Raw genomic sequence first — 23,115 nt, 5'->3', positions numbered from 1 at the left:
ATTGGATTAGATGTAAGAGTAAATGGTGTTGTTAGTAAGTAGTTGTAGAACGTATAAGATATTGAATAACTTAGATGTAAGTAAGAAATAAAAAAAAACCGCCAAACAACTTTAAAAAGTAATGAAATAATATTTACTGCCTTAAGGTCAAATAATTGCTAACTTGTGTAAAGTAATATTTTAGTCCATAATTGTTGTCATGTGTCGGTGGACCGCCAAGTAAACTACAACCTACAACCGCCAATTCGCTGATTATCTCGATTCGGTTCGCTGTGAATTAATCCTTAAACTATAATTTTATGACTTATATGAAATCAAACATCTACATTAGCGGTCCCCCGACACACCTTGACCACAATTATGGACTAAAATATTACTGTACACAAGTTAGGAATTATTTGACCTTAATCCGGTAATCGGTATTACCGGAAAACCGGTAATACCGCACCATTTAGACCATTTTTAAATACCGGTGCTATTATTTCATTACTTTTTAAAGTTGTTAGGCGGGGTTTTTTTTAATTTCTTAATTTAATTTTATTTTATACTTTTTAAACTTGTGTTGGTTATAGTGCAAAATAATTCCTATCAACAGAATCATATTCTCATGATTACCATCTATCAATGTCCTTTTCGATGAGGCCGTTAATATGAGCCCAAATATGAAACCTCCACTTTAGGTTCATACTAATCTCGATTCCTATAGAATCCAGGTGATGCTGCAGCAGCAGCATGTAAATATTTATTGTCTATCTACTTCTTACTGGTTGTCGCAATTAAAATGAGCCCAAGCACGAAACCTCTGCTCTAAGTTGGCGAGGAGTTGGATATCCTTTGATTACCAGGTGATGCTGCAGCATCCTTTCATGAACCAGATAAACCCTGATTGTCCAGCACTGAGAGGGCTGATGATGATGAGCTATAGCTAAGAACACTCTCGATCATGTCAGCTTTCAAACAAAAAAAACTAGATCAAAATCGGTCCTCCCTTTTGGACGCTATGATGCCACGGATAGATACACACACAGACAAACAGACAGACAGACAGATAGACAGACAGACAGACAGACAGACACGTCAAACTTATAACACCCCTCTTTTTTGTCGGGGGTTAAAAAAATGGTACAGCGTGTTTTTAGTAGTCGGGTTTCAGTTTCACAAACACGTATACAGATTATTTAGCTGTTTAGCTTCGCTCGGTCGGATAAAACACGAATAAAATTATTATTATATGTGTATATATATATAAATATATATATATATATATATATATATATATATATATATATATATATATATATATATATATATATATATATATATATATATATATGACACCTCTCAAGTTTTTTGTATATAAAATAAGGCGGGCAAACGAGCAAACGGGTTGCCTGATTGAACTCGCAACATCAGAAGGTGCGTTGCCGGCCTTTTTAGAGGGAATGGGGTAATAGGGTAGGGGACGGTAGGAAAGGGTAGGGAAGGGAATAAGGTAGGGAATTGAGCCTCCGGTAAGTTCACTCACTCGGCGAAACCCAGCGCAAGACGTGCTGTTTCACGCAGGTTTTCTGTGAGCACGTGGTATTTCTCAGGTCGAGCCGGCTCATTCGTGCCTGACATGGCTGTCCCACGGTCAACTAATTTCAATTATTTTGGGGCTATGGGCTATGGCCTATGACTCGCTTAATAAATTTCCAATTTCATTTTGTATTGAAATTATTTTATAAATTCTTACAATTATAATAATGAAGACGTGAGTGGAAGAATCGAACAAGTAACATTTCGTAACATACAGACAATAAATCATTTTTTCCCTAACTATTTTAATAAAACTTGTGACTTATCTACTTCATAACCAGGCTAATATATCTAGCTACACATAATCCATACTTTTTCTATTTCAAATATTTTTTCTGGCCCTAAAACCTCCATTAAAACAAAAAACGGGAAGTTCTTGCCTGTTACTTACCCTATTCATCCACTCACGTCTTGAATTATCAGGTGAGAAATAGCTAAAAATTTTTACATATTTGAAATGTGTTTACAAAACTCCTTCATTTGGGCACGGAACCCTAAAAAGTATTAGACATGCATTGATGCCTTAATAGCTTCGATTAAATATTTATTTACAAATTACAATATAAGTACATAGTTAATTACCTATGTACCCAATTACATACCAAAAGTTACAAAAATATAATAATACTAGATGACGCCCGCAACGCCATTGCGCCAAAAATTGTTTCTCGCGCGGGAACCGTACATTTTCCTGGCATAAAAAATATCCTATGTCCTTTCCCGGGTCTCAAAGTATCTCCATACCAAATTTCAGCAAAATCGGTTCAGCGGTTTGGGCGTAAAGAGGTAACAGACAGACAGCTGATAGACGGACAGATAGACAGACAAACAGACACACTTTTGCATTTATAATATTAGTATGGATATGTATTTACTTACAATAATATAATTTTCATTGGCACAACGGTTCTCATCGTGAGACTTTCTATGCCATCTAATGCTGCTACGAATCGGTAGAAGCAACCCCTTGTAGCATTTGTTTTGTCGTAGAGGGTACTAGGATAACAAAAAGGCACAGGAGTTACTGATGTGTAGTTAGAGAAAAGTGGTTTTATCGATTATAATTTAGGAGGCATTCCCTCTTCGAATTGTTTCTATCCCTTTCCCGCCCGCACTTCTATTGTGAGGGAGAGCAGAAAATCGATAACTCTCGGCATGCGAATATTTAACACGTGGATTTAAAATGTACCTACTAATAGTAATTAGTTACAGTCTTTCTTTATTTTTATTTATTTTTATGATGTTTTTAAAAATATTACTAGTCATAATCTGCTAATCGCTAAATTAAAAAATAAACATTCAAAACTAGGATGACGTCACAACTCCTATAAATTGTTGTATCCCTAGTACTTGCGTCGCTGACTCCATTCACAGCTGCCGTCGTGATTGTTGCGTCGCTATCGATCGCACAACGTACCTACCTATAGCATTACAGTTCTGATGGTATCAAAACAATAATTATTAATGTATGGTTGATAAAATATAATAAACGTACCTAATATAGTGTTTATGTAACATGAGCAATGAGCATTTATTTTGTTTTTTTACATCGTTGATAATATTATATTAATTATTATACAACTTAAAGCTTGGCTAGGCTTTTCAAAAAAGAAGCCAAGTCTTCCACATTTGGTCCAGGTCCTCTGAAGAAACCATGACAACGTCGGTAAATCGTCGCAGAGGTCGATTTTATTGGGAGCACAGAAGTCGCGAGGAGTTGCGAGATGCTCGGATACGAGAGGAATGTCTTTGGAATGTATTCGGTATGCTACATTCATGTTGTCCTGTTAGAAAGAAAGTTTTGAAATATTTTGTAGCTCGACAGGGAAAACACGATGAAAGCTTTGCGAAGGATTTCCTTACATTCAATGTGGTTTATTTTCAGCAATATATTTTGTGGGAGCTAAATGTCTATTGCTTAATGTCTTTAAATAGAACATCGCAATAAAATACAGATAATCATTATAAATTACTTTAATATTATTAAATTATGATCGTGTTCAAATAGTAAAATTATTAAAAACTAACTAATTAATGATCGTGTTAAGACACAAACATAGATCAAGATAGATAACGCATGTCCCTCCATTTCTATAAAAACGAGCGCGTCATTTTTTTCCTACCTACTGTGACGTACCGATGATAAGAAACGTGTCCATTATCTAGTCCAACGTTTCTATTGGAAATTCTACAGCTCTATACGGCACAATTAGGCATTTTTTCAATCCGATTGACATCTGATTCCGATAACAGTGGAGCGCAGACTTTCGAAAGACGAGCGTTGCGTCGCGAAGTACATACACATGCGGTATCTATCTTGATCCATGTATGTGATGTTAAGATTGTAAAATTAAGAAACATTTGGGAACATTAGCTACCCTAAGCTAGTGAATGCTAGTCATCAAACTTCACAGGCGCCGGCGGACGACACGGTGACGGTTCCCCGCACGTACGTCACGCCGTCCCGACATTCGCACCCGTCCTGGAAAAATATGGAGAAATGCAATTCAATACTAATAAAGGGAATACTAATACAAGAGAATATGCGTCTGTCTGTAGTTTCTGCGTGTTTAATGAGTGCTTTACTTTCGAGTCCACGGAAGGGACATGGGTGATAGGATAATTTAATGTTGTTTTTTATTTTAGGTAAGTAAGTATGTTGTATGTTTGTTTCCCACGGTTTTTAACGCCCGATGTCACGTTGGTTTTGCGATACAAAGTATAGTTTCTTCGATAAGTATGTGCCTATAATAATCTGCGAAGTGCGAGTTAGACTCGCGCACGAAGGGTTCCGTACCGACCGTTATAGAGCGAAAGTTGGAAAAAAATGTGTTTTTGTATGGCAGCTCCCCTTAAATATTATAAAAATTTTCATTTAATTATTAATTATTGCAGACAAAGAGTGGCCAAATACAGCGAAGTTACTTTGCCCAGCAGTGGGATACTAACGGCTGTTAATAATAATAATAGTATTAATTATTAAAATACAGATATAATTAAGAATTTTTTGAGTATTTCAAGAGCGCACCTTTAGCCATTATTGATTACGAGCAGAAAAGGCCAAAAAATCACGTTTATTGTAATATGAGAGCCCCTCCTAAATATTTATTTAATTTTGCTTTTAGTATATTTTGTTGTTATAGCGGCACTAGAAACACACAATCTGTGAAAATTTCAGAAGTCTAGCTATAGCAGTTCTTGAGATACATCCTGGAGACAGACAGACAGACGGACAGACATCGAAGTCTCAGTAATAGGGTCCCGTTTTTACCTTTTGGGTACGGAACCTTAAAAATTGATTTTAGCTTCAGACACTGTTCGGCAAAATAAATGATTTTATAACTCACAGACACTAGATACTTACAAAAATATTTTCATTGGAGAAGCAGGTAGGGCTCTGCTCATAGAACTGCACCTTCTGCAGATTGTGGCGGATGATGTCGTCCGGCAGCTGACGGTCGCCACCATCCAGTTTCGTCACAACCCCCGTATTATTCCTCTTCACCACCACGTCGGAACCACCGTCGTCCTCCCTGTCCAGGTACAAACAAAACCCGTTCCTATTCCCCTTCCCGTTAGCCTGATTCTTGTTTGTACCGTCCCGGATGTTTTTCTGCAGATCGCCCTCGCCTGACTCTTTTTTATCGTTCTCCAAGTAGTTCTGGTATAGTTCCTCGCGATCGTACTCATCTGGTTTGCTCGTTAGTAATCTTATTTTTATGCACAGATCGGTTAGGTATTGGAATTTGAGGAAGTAAGCTACGACGCTCGCTACGCTGGCCGATCCGCTCTTGTTCTTGTTGTGAACGACGCATATTTGCCTCGATGGTCCTTCTGGGGCGTGAGGGCCTAGAATTATATTAAAAAGTTTCAATATGTAGCTAGTTATTTCATAAGTTCTTAGAGTAAACTACACTTCCGTGCAAAAAAATCGACCCACCCCGCGCATTTCTATTCAAGTCGCTATATCTTAAAAAGTTATAGTTATTTATTATTTCTTTTTATTAATAATGCGAGTTAATATGATAGGGTATGTGTACGTTTACTCTACATTTTCATTTCCAACATGCTTGACTACAAACGACACAAATCACTAAGCACCCCCATCACTCAGTTTTTTAATCGTTAATTGAACGGTTTTGTTCTGTATGAAAAATCGGTCAAATCTTATTGTTTTTGTTTTATCTCGATTTTTATTGATTTATTGTTCATTTAACTTCATTTTAAACGTAATTTCTTTGTGGGGAAATGCATATTACTCCAAATAAAGCCTCTCAAGCAAGGGCTTTGCTAAGAGCTGAATTTAGACAACGAGTTGTGGCTAGAAGTCTTAATTTAAGTCGAACTTCGGTTACAAGAGTATACCGAAGTATTCTAGAGACTCTAAACTTTACTATGCGACCATGTTCAGGAAGACATTGGGCTACATTTGAACGTGATGACCGTTTTAAGGTGTCAACGTCCTTGCGGAATCGACATCTCATTTCAGTTCAAGTGCAACGACGGCCAAGAGAAGTCGGATGAGTTACAGTAATTGAGTAGACTGTACGACGAAGACTTGCAGGCAGCTGTTTGGCTTCACAAAAACTCGCTAACGGTCCAAAATTTGCCCCAGCACACAGTCAAGCGCTGCTTAGTTTCGCACGTTCTCATGTTGATTTTTCATTAGAGCAATGGCGGGTCGTGCTCTTTTCTGATGAAAGCTAAATCAGTCTTTATGGTAACGATGGTCGCAGAAAAGCATACCGTTGATAAGGAGAATGATTTGCGCAGGCGTGCATGGACGAAAGGCTTCCATTTGGTAGGTGTTCGGGGACTGTATGGGGCGAGATTTCTTTTGATGCATAAACCAGTCTTGAGTTCGTAACCGGGCCACGCCTTGGCACTTTGAGTACCTATCGATACATTCAGGGCGTACTAGGACAACATGCGGTGCCATGTGCTGGTTTTGTTGATGAAGGTTTCATATTGATTTAGAACAATGCTCGACCGCACGTTGCTGCGAAAGTTCGTCAATATCTCTCCGACGTCGAAATTTCGAGTTTGGACTGGCCAGCAAGGAGTTCTAACCTTAATCCTATTGTGCACCTATGGGGAGAACTCAAAAGGAGGGTCAGAGCCCGGACTCTTGCCGCAGATACAATTCAGGACCTCCAGGTGGCTGTACAAGAAGATCGGCATGGTATCGCTCAGGAGTTCATCATAACTTTGATAAGGTCAAGGAAAACCCGGATGGAAACCTAAATTAGGGTAATAAGTGGCACTATGAGCTATTGAAATCAATTTGTTAGTGTTTTTTACAAGAAAGATGTCATTAATCGCCTACTGAAATGTTATGCCAAACTGACCGGTTTTTGTTTTAAGGCTGTAGAATTAGTAAACAATTTACAATTACAATAACTATAGCAGTAATTAAATCCTTATTGTACTACCTTTAAAACGATTCCAACATTTATTTAATACTAATTATATTTCTTGAGTTATTACCGTTTGAATCATAAGGAGAGAGGTGGGTCGATTTTTTTTGCACGCAAGTTTATATTGCTAATAACTTCCCATCATTTTCATTTTTCTATCGAAAAAGATATATTATAGGCTGCCAAGAAAGTGAAGTGGTGTCATCCCTTTCAAATCAATCTAAGAAAAAAGGGATGACACTACAATGTTGCCACTTTTTAATTTCTTCACTTTCTTGACGGACTATAAGTGTCTAAACACACTACGCCGAAGTTCCGCTGCGGAAATTCCGCATGACTACGTCAGCAATGTTAAACGCATACAATATAATTTAGGCATGGTGAGTCATCGACAGAATTTCGGCATGGTGTGTTATCGGTAGTTTAAAATACATTGCAGGCGGAATCATGCCGAACTTCCGCCGCGGTAATTCGGCATAGTGTGTTTAGACACTTAGGTGAAAAAGTCATGGCCGTAGTTTAAACGTACGGAAAATAATTTTTTTTTCTTGTTTATCAATTAGAAAACTTAAGTGAAAGCATCGAGAAGTCGTGACTACCAGTAGTCAGTAATAAAAAAAAATTTTTGGAAATTAATTAACAGCTCGACAAGGCTTTAAATAAACTTGGCGAAAAAAAGGAACTAACGCTGCCATCATACAAAAACGTCATTTTTGACAGTTCTCCTTTACCAGCAGCGCTCCCGCTCCCGTTTATTTAAAGCCTTGTCGCATTTTTTTTTATGATATAAGGGGGCAAACGAGCAAACGGGTCACCTGATGGAAAGCAACTTCCGTCGCCCATAGACACTCGCAGCACCAGAAGAGCTGCAGGTGCGTTGCCGGTCTTTTAATAGGGAATAGGGAAATATGAGAGGGTAGGGTAGGGAAGGGAATAGGGTAGGGGATTGGGCCTCCGGTAAACTCACTCACTCGGCGAAACACAGCGCAAGCGCTGTTTCACGCCGGTTTTCTGTGAGGACGTGGTATTTCTCCGGTCGAGCCGGCCCATTCGCGCCAAAGCATGGCTCTCCCACGTACAAACTTTATTGAAGACTGAATTACCCTGTTTATCCTGGCACGAGCAGGGCGCGAGCAGCGGCGAAGACTCTGTCCTCTGGCAGGGCGCGCTCCGCGTGCGACAAAAGTCGTTGCTGTTCCACGTAGTGTCGGAGTACGGTATTGAGCTGCTGGTGGAACCGTGACTGTTGACCCACTTCGACGATTCGCTGAGCGAGAAGAATGTTAATGTCACGACTGCCTGAAACAAAAGGGCCCTTTGTTCCTTCCTGCTATTATCTAGTCGTGAGACGCGGATTAAACGTCGTACGAAATGATACATAATTCTGAAAATGTAAGCAACCCCTCATTATCCCCTTAAAATCAAAATACCCAAAAACCGCTGTGCGCATATCATGAATCATCATACAGACAGACAGACAGAGATTCTTTCGCATTTATAATATTAGTATGGATTAAAAATTGTTTTACCTTCATAATTTTTACGTCCATACTGTAATTTAATATGGATTATGGACGTAAAAATTATTAAGAAAAAATAAAAACGCCATATTTTGTCACATATTAGAACTACAATGGAAATTCATTTCATCGATATTTCCATGGAAATAAGATATTTTCCCTGTTTAAAATGTAGCCTTTGTTGTATGTCCTTTCTCAGGCTCTAGACTATCTGTGTATAAAATTTCATTACAATCGCTCCAGTAGTTTTGGCGTGAAAGCGAGACAAACAAAGATACTTTCGCATTAATAATATTGGTATGGATGAACTTACCCTTCGTTGAATTCTATAGATGTCACGAAAAAATTGAGACCAAATGCTTTTAATTATAGCCAGTATAGTTATGATGCTCCATGTAATTATTGTGATAGTAAAAGCATTTCATCAGACGCTTATGAGTCTAGCCTAATTTGCGTATGAACCATACTCAAGCCAATACAAGCCAATTTATAGTCTCACGATTTAGGCTTTAGATTTTTTCGTCGGTTTACATTCGTGCCGTTTATCGTCTAAACCAGCCCAGTGACTATATTAGATGTGAGAGAAACCAATTTGTAGATAACTGACCATACAGAAGCAAGCAGAGGCACGAAGACACCCCCGCCACCGCGCTGTACGTCGCCAGCGCCTCCGGGCAACCACCGTCGTAGCTGGGGAAACAGATAACTGACCGTACAGAAGCAAGCGGAGGAACGACCACACGCCCGCCACCGCACTGTACGTCGCCAGCGCCTCCGGGCAACCGCCGTCGTAGCTGGGGAAACAGATAACTGACCATACAGAAGCCAGCGGAGGATTGACCACACGCCCTCAACCGCGCTGTACGTCGCCAGCGCCTCCTGGCAACCGCCGTCGTAGCTGGGGAAACCGATAACTGACCATACAGAAGCAAGCGGAGGCACACATGGTCGCGCTGAGCGGGAAGCCGTACTTCTCAGCCAGCGCGCCGCCCAGCGCCAGGCCCGTCACCTCGCCCAGCGAGTAGCAGCACGACCACACGCCCGCCACCGCGCTGTATGTCGCCAGCGCCTCCGGGCAACCGCCCTCGTAGCTGGGGAAACAGATAACTGACCATACAGGAGCAAGCGGAGGCACGACAACTGCACTCCCGCCACCGCGTTGTACGTCGCCAGCGCCATCGGGCAACCGCCCTCGTAGCTGGGGAAACAGATAACTGACCATACAGAAGCAAGCGGAGGCACACATGGTCGCGCTGAGCGGGAAGCCGTACTTCTCAGCCAGCGCGCCGCCCAGCGCCGGGCCCGTCACCTCGCCCAGCGAGTAGCAGCACGACCACACGCCCGCCACCGCGCTGTACGTCGCCAGCGCCTCCGGGCAACCGCCCTCGTAGCTGGGGAAACAAATATTTTATAATTATCGTTACTGAGCAAAAACATTTTCTTCTAATAAACAGAACCACGCTCGGTGCCTACCGCCCACTTACTTAAGTGGGCGGTAGGCACCGACCGACTTAACTCTAAATACTTATTTAGAGTTTGCGTGGCGTGGCGACATTTGCACTTATATTATGTGTTAAAATCCAACCATTTTAATGATCGTTTTACAACCTAAATCACTAACGCCCACGACTATCAAAATTGTAACCGTTACTCGTAAATAATTTCTCATTTCTATTCCATTTTGTATTAAGGGTGTACCTTATCGTCATTGTTTATCCTCGGCGCGGCGCCTTTAAAATTATAAGACTGATGTAGACTGACGGCATAATATAATATTTTGATGATTTAAAACAGATACTTACATAGAACTTGTTAATACACCTTGGAAAGTCGGCAACAGAGTTAACGCCACTGATATTCCAAGTATAGATAGCGCAACTAGATCTAGCCATAAGCCCCTGAAACAGAAAAAAAATCGATACAAAAAAGAGTTTATGGAGGGAAATAACTTACTCTAGCAATTAAAAAATATGAACTTACTCTGGTAAGTAAGGAATGAATGGGCAAGGACCGAGAAGCAAAAGTCCAACTGTTGACAGAAATAAGCCCCAAACCATCATGCACCAATGGTTGTGGACTCTGAAAAAAAAAGACAAATTCAGGAATACTAGAGATCGCCCAATGGTCGAAATTCGACCTTAGTTTCAACGACATTAGGACTACTACCTATATTTTGTAAAAAATATTGACTTTATCATATTTTTTTTAACTCTTGTCTCTGGGACTCAGCTGATCTCAGACTGGCCGTGTAAGCATTGTCTAATAGTATCTAAGATTAATAAAAAAAACTATAATCCATTTTCAATTTGTCACCTTGTTGTCAACAGACTTCAACCATAATTAATAAAATAAAAAAAAAATTAAAAAAATATCCACAGCCGAATATATAACCTCCTCGTTATATGGAAGTCGGTTAAAAAGAGTTTCGTATGTATAGGCTTGTCACTCAAAAATCTGTCATTTTTTCTAGTGTGTGTGTTGTAGTGTGTGTAATGTTTTATTTGTTAAAAAAATGTATGATGAAAGCATAATTTCAAAATAATATTAGCTCGATGCACTCCTTCACCACATAAACTATAACTGTGCAAAATTTCATTCACCTACGTTTGCCCATTTTTCGTCAAAAGGGATACAAAGTTTTTGGCTCACGTATTAATATATAGAAGATTTCGGAAACTGATATCATGTTGTATAAACAATAGTAAACATAAACTCAGTTTTAACCAATTCTCATCTAAACGAAAACAAAAAACTGATTATAACATTGAAAAACTAACCTATCAGCAACCCATCCCCATATAGGGCTGAAGATTCCGTACAGACTGGAGAACAGCATGAATATCAGGCCGATCTGCTTGGTGGACAGGCCGAACTGCCGCAGGTGGGGCTCCAGCGTGGGGTCGAGGAAGGCCCACGTGTTGGACACGATCACGATCACCAGCCCCGTGATGATGATGGACGGGATCTTGAACAAGCGGAAGATCGACGCTGATTTGGATCCAGTTACGTATTCTGCAATAAACAAAATTGAAATAATATTTTCTTATCTTGCTCGATATTATCTTTGGGTTCTTAAAAATCGCACAAAATAGTGTGGTTTCTGCATAGGATTCCATGCAATTTTAGAAATTAAAATTTATTAGTTACTGTATAATATTGAAAATAATAAAAACATTCACGAGTAAAGGATTAAAATATCCACTTGTTTTAAGTGTCCTATCGAGATTTAAACTCAAGAGTATTCAGAGTTCATAGATACGGTAGCTATAAAAATGTGAGTGATGTCTGCGTCAGCATAATAAATTAATAATAATAATTAATGTTAAAAAAATCTACTCTTGTACTATTATAATATATTCTGTGACCATACGCCATGTTTCTCGTATGCAGTGTAGAAATACCATAGGCTACTTCGCCCTTCGGACGCAAAATGGAGTTTCGAACTTAATTTTTAGGGTTCCGTACCCAAAGGGTAAAATCAGGATCTTATTACTAAGACTCATAGAATTAGAACGTAGTATTTTGATATCGTTGCTAAGACTTCGATGTCTGTCCGTTTGTCCGTCTGTCTGTCTGTGTGTCTCCAGGCTGTAACTCAAGAACCGCTATAGCTAGACTTCTGAAATTTTCACAGATTGTGTATCTGTTGCATCTTCTTGTAATATCTGTTGCCGCTATAACAACAAATACTAAAAACAAAACAAATTAAATATTTAAGGGGGCTCCCATACAACAAACGTGATTTTTTGCTATTTTTTGCTCGATATGAGTAACGGCAATACATAGGCACTTGAAATTTTCACAAAATACTCAGTTTTATTTGTACTTTTTTATTACTTTTTTATTTAATTTATAACAATATTTGAATAAATGAAATAATCAATTGTATAATTTATAATTTAATAATTTATAAAAATCAAGGGGGGGAGGCGCTATTGTGGTACGGAACCCTTCTTGCGCGAGTCCAACTCGCACTTGGCCGATTTTTTAATCATATTTTTGTCTTTTAGGCTGGTTTTAACGTTATAAAACTCACCATCACAGTCCGCTAGCCAGATGAAGTTGAGTGGAACCGTCAGTATCATGATGGCGCCCAGGCTGTAGAACGGCAGCCCGAATCCTCCGATCTATCTGGAACATACAAAAACCTGAAGCTAACTATAAATAGATTATACTTTAGATATCTTGGGATCCACTATAAACTACTAAGGGTGGGTTGCACCAATTACTTTAACTATAACTTTGACTACAATGCAAAATGTCAAATCTTTGGTGAAAGTGAAAAATGGACGCCATATTTAACCATAGCCTTGAACTCAGAAGAATTTAACGCTGTCATCATACAAAAACGCCATTTTTGACAGTTCTCCTTTACCAGCAGCGCCCCCGCCCACGTTCATTTAAAGCCTTGTCGGACCAGCTGTCATATGTCAAACTCTGCGGTCAAAGTAATTAAAGTTAGCCTTAACTATAACCATAACTTTGACCATAACTTTAACCACGCCTCTGGTGCAACCCACCCTAAGCCTAAGCCGTCAAATAAACAACCTGTATTTCTTAGTTACCATAATGAAAAGTATTTGAAATATTATTATAAAAGTTTCGTCAGGATGTCTGCTAAAAACAGCAGCGAAAAGTGATCGAATGACGAAAGAGATTTGTCTCGTCTCGTACCTACCTAGGGGTTGTGCATTTCGCATATTTATACCGGCTCCTTCTACTGCAACGATGTGAAGCCGGCTAAGGTAATTAACCTTCAATTACACATAAACTCAATCAAAATCAATACACAAATTAAACCATACCGAATACAGCAATCCTCCGATCGCCGGGCCCACAGACATGCCCAAGCCAACAAACGTCTCCAGGATGCCCAGCACAGATCCTATGGAGTCAGGGAACGCGTTGACCACGAAGACATAGCTGGCTGTGGAGTACGCGCTCGCCCCTACCGCCTCCATACCTCGGACTATGAAGCACAGCACTGTGAAGGAGCTGTAGTTCCTTATTCGGATTAGGGTCCTGGTAAACAAAGAAATAATATATTCATCACCTTACCAAAAAATACCCACACTGTAACAGATATTATAGACAGATACAGAAAGTTTTGTCATTGTCTGTAGAGCGCTTTTCTAACGAATTAGATAACAACAAAACATATAGGGTAACCCACCCTATATGTTTTGTTGTTATCTAAGTCGCACCAACTTACTTTAACCATAACAAAATGTCAAATGAACTGTCAAATCCCTAGTAAAAGTTCGTATTTGACGCCATATTTGACTATAACCTTAACTATAACGCCTCTGGTGCAACCCACCCTTATATTAAACACGGCTGCATACGTGGAAATATTTTTATAATCAAAGGGTTTAAGCTATTCCTTACAATTTACACGCACATGTAATTTAAGACAAACACTTCTTAAACGGTACCTATATAATAATATTATATGAAATTATAAGAAGTTGGTCTTGTAATTTTTTCGACTTCTCAAAGCTAGTTTTACTTCTTTATCCAATTCTATCTAAGTATCATTGTTATCTAATCTGTTATCTTTATCTTTATTTACAAAACAATTTCATAATGTGAGAAAGTTTAACAGACACCATTAGTAACTATGTATTTAATATTTACTATTTAGTATTTGATATTGATGAACAATATGTGATTATCCTTACCCAAACAAAATATTGCAGGAACCAGCGAGGAACATTCCCGATATGAACATGAACTTCGCTCCTATGGTCGGCAGCTGGAATGGAAACATTACTAATAGTAGGGGAGGTGGTGCTACCTTTTTATAAGTCATTTCATACCGACCAAATTTTTGTCCAGTAGTATATTAATTTTTAATAATAATCAACATACTGAGCGTCACTCGCCGCACCCGCGGTGGAATAAAAACTGAAAGTATCTCAAAGATGTCGAAAAAAATTTTGCTAAAAGGAATTTTATACCGTTTTTTTTACTTTTTTTACTTTTAGCAATTTTTTTTTTCGACAACTTTGAGATACTCTCAATTTTTATTCCACCCATTCTGACGCAGGTGACGATGAAAACTCCTATGTATGGGTGGAATACTATTATTGTTACGATTTTCGCTCGGTATGAAATTACTTTCGAAAATGAGCACCACCTCCCCTGCTATAAAGACTGGGCAAACGGGCCACTGGCCTGAAGCAAATGCTTACAGATCAGATAATGCTGATCGTAACAGCTCAAAATATTGTTTCTCATGTAAGTGACATAATTTGTCTTATTGAGAATAATAAAGATCTTTAAACCGAAATGTAGGAAAATTGTGTAGCTGTGTCACCGGTCCGTCGTCGGTCGCTCGTATGCACAAGACCTTACTTTTCCGCAAATAAATTGATAATATCGAGACTTCCACAAATAGCCCAAGTATGTGCTGGTTTGGGATGTTTACATTGCCACTGCACTAGCTTTATCTACTGTCTACATTACATAATATTATATTAAATCATGCCTCGAGTAATCGTCGATATCGATGTTATATTATGTGGATTCCTATCCTACGGTCTACGGACTACATTGTAACATATATTTCCAAAATCCAAATAAACGTTCTTGCATAATATCTGTTTCTTCTTTATGTTTCTTCCTTTTTAGGGTTCCGTACCCAAAGGTTAAAAATTTTTACTAAGACTTCGTTGTCTGTCTGTCTGTGTGTCTCCAGGCTGTATCTCAAGAACCGCTATAGCTAGACTTCTGAAATTTTCACAGATTGTGTATACCTATCTGTTGCCACTATAACAACAAATACTGAAAACAAAATAAAATTAATATTTAAGGGGGCTCCCATACAACAAACGTGATTTTTTCGGCCTTTTTCGCTCTAACTATACTTACCTATAAACAATGGCAAGAGCTGGTAGGGACTAGGGACTTAAATTTTTCACACATTCTTTTGTTAAATGACGTGTACTTTAATATATAATAATAATATTTAAATAAAATGAAAATTTAAGAGGGGCTCCCAAACAAAAGACACAATTTTTTGCCTATTTTTGCTCTGTATCGGTACGGAACTCTTCGTGCGCGAGTCCGACTCGCACTTGGCCGATTATTATTATCCTTACTACTTACAGTATTAAAAAGGCTGTAGGTAGATAACTAGATAGTTATATTATAGTCCTTATACTTTAAAGTGATGTTAAAGTGTACAATTTACTATTTTTGAGTCAATTTATAGCGCAGAGTCGAAGCGCATCGAATCGAATTCCCAAAAAATTTAACATAGAAAATTCAACCTTTACTCCAGAGCGTAACACACACTCACATAGTATTGACCCTTTGACATCACTGCGTTATTCGTCCCAACTCCTATACCTACATGTTGCTGTTATATATAAATTAGGTAAATCAGTTTCCATATGAGAAATGATTATAATATGCTGTATAGACTACAGCATAATATTATAATCATTATCAAAATATATAAATAGGCCTAATAGAGAATAATAAGATAAGCTATGCTAGTTATGCAGGTAGGTATGTTAATAAGAGACATAAAATGTCGACTTATAATTATAACTATATAATAAAATACAACCTTTTCTCAAATTATAAGCACTTTCGGGGCCCGCATTCCGCAGCCAACTCGTGCCAAGGTAAAGTTCGTATTCCGCGGGAACCGTACCGGACTGTACCGTATTTTTGGGGATAAAAACTTGTCTTTGTCCTTTCAAAAAGATTTAGAATATTTTCACACTTATGAAAATTGGTTCAGCTTAGGCATGACGAGCCAACAGACATACACACATTCGCACACACGACATAATCCAATATGCAGAACCACATCATGAATATTAAAAAATTGCCAAGTGCGAATCGGACTCACGCGCAGAAGGGTTCGGTACCGATACAGAGCAAAAATAGGCAAAAAATTGTGTTTTTTGTTAAATTTATATTTTATTTTAATATCATTATTAAATATTAAAGTACACATATTATAACAAAAAAATGTGTGAAAAATTCAAGTGCGTACCTCTTGCCATTATTGATATAAAGCGAAAAAAGCCGAAAAAATCACGTTTGTTGTATGGGAACTCCCCTTAATTATTAATTTTATTTTGTTTTCAGCAATGAGTTTCTAAAATACTAGAGTAGCAATGTCTTACAAAAGATTCTCAGAAATGCGTAACCACTTTTTTGTTCAAAAGACAATGTCAAGTCATATATTCGTTATGTCATTATGTATGTGAGATATGCCTGCAGGCATCTTCGAAGTGGCAACGCGTTGCTACCGTAAACTTCCAACCGTAAACTTCCAATCTAGTTACGTTAGCAACATAGAATATCATCGGTTTTCAGTATTTGTTGTTATAGCGGCAACAGACATACACAATCTGTGAAATTTTCAGAAGTCTAGCTATAGCGGTTCTTGAAATATAGCCTGGAGACAGACAAACGGACAGACAACGAAGTCCTATTAATAGGATCCCGTTTTTACCCTTTGGGTATGGAACCCTAATGAAAGCTACAATATATTAATTGCTTATAAATAATAATTAATTTCAAATAACACGTTTTTCGTTTCACTGGAAAATAATAAAATTTTGATGGCAGTTGACTCATATTACCTGCAAGTTGCAACCTATATGGTTAAGGTCATTACCTGATAAAGCACGATAAGATGGGATAACACCTAAGATGGGCTATCTACATAATTATAATATTGTCAGGCGGTCACAACTCACAGCCCGTTCGAGGGGGTGGCAAAGGCGCAATCATAGGGGGCAATAACTATATTGTCGAATAAAACTCGCATAGGAATAATTAGCCACCAGCCAGACAGAGTTAGAGTTTCCGTGTCTAAAGACGTTCTAATTCTATGGTCTAAAGCAACTCCTCTGAAACCGAGCACGCTACATGTAGGTAATACCTGTTGTAACCACAGCTCTACATTACCTTCATAATCTCTAATCTTATATCGACCCCTCTGGGTAGAAACGTCGTAAAAGCCAAATAGCCATTTTACAGTACGGCCAAAAAACAAAAATCGAAATTTTGTTTCACGCATATTTTTTTATTCTTTGAAGTTATAATAAACCACTATAGCTCATTAAGCTTAGATTTTCGGGTAGTTTACTGTATAGAAACTCAAAATATTCTACATTCAATAGTTTCAGAGATCGCATGGCTTTTACTACAAAAAATCTAGTTGTAAATGGCTTTTACAACATTTTTTTTTGCTTCCCGACTATAACCATTTATTCATTTGCTTGTATAAGACTTAAAACAACGTTTTATTGAAGGTATTTTTTGAATTAAAAGACAAGTGTAATAATAAGAAAGTGTAATTTGTGTATTAAATGCGACAAACATTAGTGACGAATATCAAATTATTATATAGTTTTTCATTATTTTAATGAATAATTGTACTTTTCCGACAAACTTTAATAAAATTACCAAAATAATCGGCCAAATATAAGTAGGACTCGCGCACGAAGGGTTTCGTACTGTTATAGAGCAAAAATTGTGTTTTTTTGTATGGGAGCCCCCCTTCAATGGTTATTTTATTTAAAAATCATTATTAATTATTAAATGACACATATAAATAGGGCATTTTTGAAAATTTCAAGTGCCTACCTGTGGCCATTATTGATATCGAGCAAAACAGGCCAAAAAATCACGTTTGTTGTATGAAAGCCCCTCTTTAATATTAATTATATTTTGTTTTAAGTATTTGCTGTTATAGCGACAACAGATATACACAATGTGTGAAAATTTCAGAAGTCTAGCTTGAGCGGTTGTTAAGATAAAGCCTGGAGACAGACAGGCGACCAGATAGCGAAGTCTTAGTAATAGGGTCCCGTTCTTACTCTTGGGTACGGAACCCTAAAAACATGAAAGTTATTAAAGATATCTTTGGAAATAACAGGCTATTGTATACAAACTTACCAACAAAAAATAAACGACATACGTAATTTGTTATTCAATCAACTCCCTCATCACTGCAGTAACATTACACAATATAAGATCTGTTGATCTTAGATTGTGTTCAATCTCTTAACTATGCCGAAATACGAAGAACTAATTTTCTAAAGCTATTATTGTTAAATACTTACCTAGTTTTGTATTATTTAGAGGTAAAGTTTATTTTATTTCGATAATTTTATTAAAGTTTATCGGAAAAGTACAATTTTACGTTAAAATAATGAAAAACTATACAACCAAATGAATAAATGGTTATAGTTGCGAAGCAAAAAAACATGTTGTAAAAGCCATTCACAACTAGAGTTTTTGTAGTAAAAGCCATGCGATCTCTGAAACTATTGAATGTAGAATATTTTGAGTCTCTATTTAATAAACTTTCCGAAAATCTAAGCTAACTGAGCTATAGTGGTTTATTATAACTTCAAAGAATAAAAAAATGTTTGAAGTCGAGAAAATGTTGCAAAAGCCATATTTGTTGGTGACGTGTCTTTTACTACAAAATGTTTGATAGTATTATCTTCAATATAGTATATATTATGTAGTATTAACCACGAAATTAAAAATATGTCGCTTACTACATACATTTCAAAAATTAATTGAAAAAATTGCGCATTACAACATTTTCAAAGATGAAAACTGGGTTTATAATGAGTTAAAAAATGTTGTAAAAGCCATTTTTTTTGCGAATTTGAACATTTCGAATATACAGATCGATAGAGCTCGCGATTCTGAGTAAGAAACCGTTAAAAACTCATTTTGGCCAAAATGGCTTTTACGACGTTTCTACCCAGAGGGGTCGATATATAAAAATGGATTTTCAAATGTGTCAGTCGCGCTAAAACTTGAAAACGGCTGAACGGATTGGGCTGATTTTAGTCTTAAAATATTCGTAGAAGTCCAGGGAAGGTTTTAAAGTGACACGAAGTTCACCGGGACAGCTAGTTTGATGTATGTAGTATGAAATAGAGACCAATATATAGGTAAGTAGGTTTCAAGTAGTTTTGTTTGTGTTGCAACTTGCAAAATATTCCTATAAATCTAGATAGTTTAACATAATATTATATTGTTAAAACTTACATCGAAAATACCGTTTTTACCACGCGATTTTAAGTTGTAACAAGTATTATAGGATTCCTCCTCATAACAACATAAACACCACTTACATATTTACCGAACAAGGGTGAAGTTAGAAACATGACGACCGCGTAGAAGCTGAACACGAGTCCGCACATGGTCTCCGAGAGCCCCTTCTCGGAGGCTTCTCGGGGGAAGAATGGCGCCATGATGCTCATGGAACAGAAGCTCATGAAGTCCACCAGGGCCAGCGAGGCCAGCGTCAGCCTCTGATGGCGAGAGAGGTGACGAATCGCACTGGGACGGAGCTTGGTCTGTGTTCGGACTAATCTGAAAAGGAGGGACAATGTTGAAGTAGTTAGATTAAACTAGAAAATAATGTTGTAAGTAAAAGTGTTACAGGTACCAGACAACGGAAATATATATTTAATACTTTTATACTATACATATATTTAAGATTTTTATTATATCATACACATATTTAATACACATCCAGACCCGGGAACATTGAAAATTGTTTGTTCCGTCGGCGGGATTCGAACCCGCGACCCCCGGCTTGAGCTACCAACGCGCTCACCACTGAGCCACAGAGGTCGTTGAGTTAAGTTGATTCCTATGTAATTGACAGACCAACGTTATTTGGTCGAATATGTCAATTCAATGTTAATAATTGTGATCTGTCAGCTGGGTTTGACGTAACGCATCCAAACTACTTAGGCAGAGTAGACTCTATTGTGACTTAGGTCCCCGATTTGCATAGGAATCAACTTCTCTGATAGTACATGGCGGACCTAAGTAATTTGGTCGCGTTAAGTCAAACTCATCCGACCGATCACAGCTAACATTGAATTGACATAAGCCGACCAAAGGACGTAGGTCCGTCAACTGCCTAGGAATCAATTCCCTTGGGTATACCTAAATGCCTACGGGTTGTATGGGGCAAAAATGAAACAATATAACAAGAACCATGCTTTGTATTAAAATTAAACTATCAATAGTCTAGCCAAGTACTGAGCAGTTTAGCTTAGCCTCTTGATTTGAGTCCGCTATAGGCTATAGCAATTAGCAACTAGCAATGTATGTCCAAGTATGCAGATACAAAACAATTGCCCTAAGTCCTAACTACCATAGCAAAAAAACAAAAGTCAGAAAGCAATATAAAAACTGATTATTATAGGTACGTAGGTACTCAGTGGCGGCGCAAGACCTACATTTCATGTGGGCAAAATATAATTATTTTGCGGGGCCCCCTGATGGATGATGCAAGAAGACGGATTTTGATGTAGGTAAGATTTTTTGATACTCGTAAATCCTAAAAAAACGCGCTGTCCAAGGGTCGCGAGGCCCCTAGGACCGCGAGGCCGTGGGCGGTCGCCCACACCGCCCACGCCTTCCACCGCCTCTGTACTATGTACTTTACATCGCGTCGTGTTATTGGTATGGAGCCAGAGCCGAATTAATATATTTTTTTAAGTTAGTTTAGTACCAATTTATTATATAAGGTACGCTGATACGAGTTAGGCCACTTTATTATATAAGGTACGCTGCCGCCCTCACTAGGACGCTGCCGCTCCTAGGCTGCGGCCTGGACGGCCTATAAATCCATCTCTAGGCTGAATCTCAAAAACGGTAAGATAGCTAGAGAGTTGAAATCACAGATCTTTGTATTTCTGTTGCCGCTATATCAACAAATTAAATATTTACAGGGGTTTTCCAATTCCCATACAACAAACGTGATTTTTGCCTATTTTTCCCGTGATTTTTCCTTTGTACGAAACCCTTCGTGCGTGAGTCCAACTCGTATTTGGCCGATTATTTATGTACTTACCTAATAACATTGCCACAAGTACCTAGGTATGAAATACGATGTTGCGGTTAGGCTTTTGTAAGGTCATCGGAGCTGACAAAATCCTGACCGCAAAATTCTTGTCCTAGGTCACCTACATTTAGTTAGACGTGCCCAGACAAATTGATTTTCTATATTTTATAAATTATTTTGTAGTTCACTATTTTTGGCGATGTATGAATTATGATGATAGAACAAAAAATGAAATAGGTTGTAATTTTAAATTAGAAAGTTTGTTTTAAATTATAGAAAATTGGTCAGTTTGTTGGTTTGTGTTTGTTGTTTTTTGGTTGATCTATTTAACAGCTATAGGTATAATACTCTAATCTAAGTAGGTAAATAGGATGTATGTGATTTGTGAAAATAACGTACCTACCCTAAATAGATAAGTATACTTTGTTGAATATTTCAATTAGGTGTTTTATATCCATTTAATTTAAAGCAATATAACTAGATACTTTTGTATAGTACGTAATTCGATTTAAGTCATTAACTTAATAGGTATATTTCTCAAAATCACAGAAAACAATTAGGTGCCTACTGCCTACTCCTAAGTCCTAGCGGAGATCAAAACAATAACTCGAAAAATTGGGTAGGTGCCTAAGTGGTGACCCAAATTTAGCATCGATATTATTGATTGTTTAATTTTTAACCCGATAAAAATATAATACCGATGTTACATCTAACGGAGAGAGGATGTTAAATCCTGTGATTGAAACAGGAAAAGGCACCTAGCCGACCTAGGCACCTGGAACGACCTAAAATTCTAGGTGGGCTACAAACTACAATTTTACGTTAATTCGTTACGAAGACCTATCTTCTTCGCTAATACTATAATTACTGCATTATCACTATACTCACATACATCAAGGTCTCAAACCGTACAAACTATTGTTAGCCTTCTATTTTATCATAAATCAGAAAAACTGACTTCCAAGTATCCAAACTACCTTTTAATGATAAAAACACTTTACAACTATCCTACTTTTTCACTTAAATTCCTACCTTTCTCTCAATATCCTGACCTCGGATGGCGAGTCCTCCGGCTGTATGCCCGACCAGGAATGCGCCCGTCGCAGCCTGCCCGAGTCAGGCAGGGAGCTTCGCCCTCCCCACGTGGCTGCGAACTCCTGAGTCGATGTCTTCATCATCTTGCTATCGAACACTATGGACTCTGTGGACGACATATTTCCACTCTCCGTCCTGTCCATCCCGATATAAATGTGTGTCAATACAGGCCTACCTCATATCGTTTATCAATATCTTATCGAAAACCAAACAAAAACTACCGACACAACTTCCCACTATCGCGTCTTATTTTTGTAATCGGTGTCGACGACGCGATGAATATGTATGGAATGATCCTGCGAATAATGTTACAATATTTGATTTAGTAGGTAGTCGTCACTTGTCATTCGATAAGGAAAATTTAGCGCTGAAATGTAAATAGTGCATTCGTCCTGAAGTCTTTAGGAGGCGTCTATGTTCTTGTCTTGTGAAAAGCAAGGTAACGAGCAAAAACTTATCTAATATAAAGTGGTTTTAAATTTAATAACTGCCTAAAGACCTAGGTCCTAGGCTAACATAATATATTGGATCAACAATATAAATATTTAATTTTTCTTTTGACATTATCTGAAACCAGTACGGCTAGTTTCAAACAGCATAACAACTAATACCTCGGAATCCAAAAATACATTTTTGAATAATAAATATG

General features: G+C 37.9%; 1 protein-coding gene across 1 annotated transcript; it reads right to left on the bottom strand.

Moving 5' to 3' along the window:
- Window positions 1-3,871: 3,871 nt before the first annotated feature.
- Window positions 3,872-22,737, bottom strand: LOC121729671 (MFS-type transporter SLC18B1-like). Its single transcript, XM_042118255.1, has 12 exons — window positions 22,404-22,737; window positions 19,642-19,882; window positions 14,197-14,270; window positions 13,321-13,537; window positions 12,552-12,642; window positions 11,293-11,527; window positions 10,496-10,594; window positions 10,318-10,413; window positions 9,735-9,906; window positions 8,099-8,294; window positions 4,943-5,427; window positions 3,872-4,060 (listed from the first exon to the last, which is right to left on the bottom strand). The coding sequence occupies exons 1-12, from the start codon at window positions 22,607-22,609 to the stop codon at window positions 3,980-3,982; spliced, it is 2,193 nt and encodes a 730-aa protein (XP_041974189.1). The 5' UTR covers window positions 22,610-22,737; the 3' UTR covers window positions 3,872-3,979.
- Window positions 22,738-23,115: the final 378 nt, after the last annotated feature.

Source organism: Aricia agestis, chromosome 8 (genome assembly GCF_905147365.1).
Source record: "Aricia agestis chromosome 8, ilAriAges1.1, whole genome shotgun sequence".
In the NCBI taxonomy this organism is placed as follows: domain Eukaryota; kingdom Metazoa; phylum Arthropoda; class Insecta; order Lepidoptera; family Lycaenidae; genus Aricia; species Aricia agestis.
The sequence above is the reverse complement of the archived record's forward strand: the minus strand, read 5'-3'. Positions and strand labels throughout refer to the sequence as shown.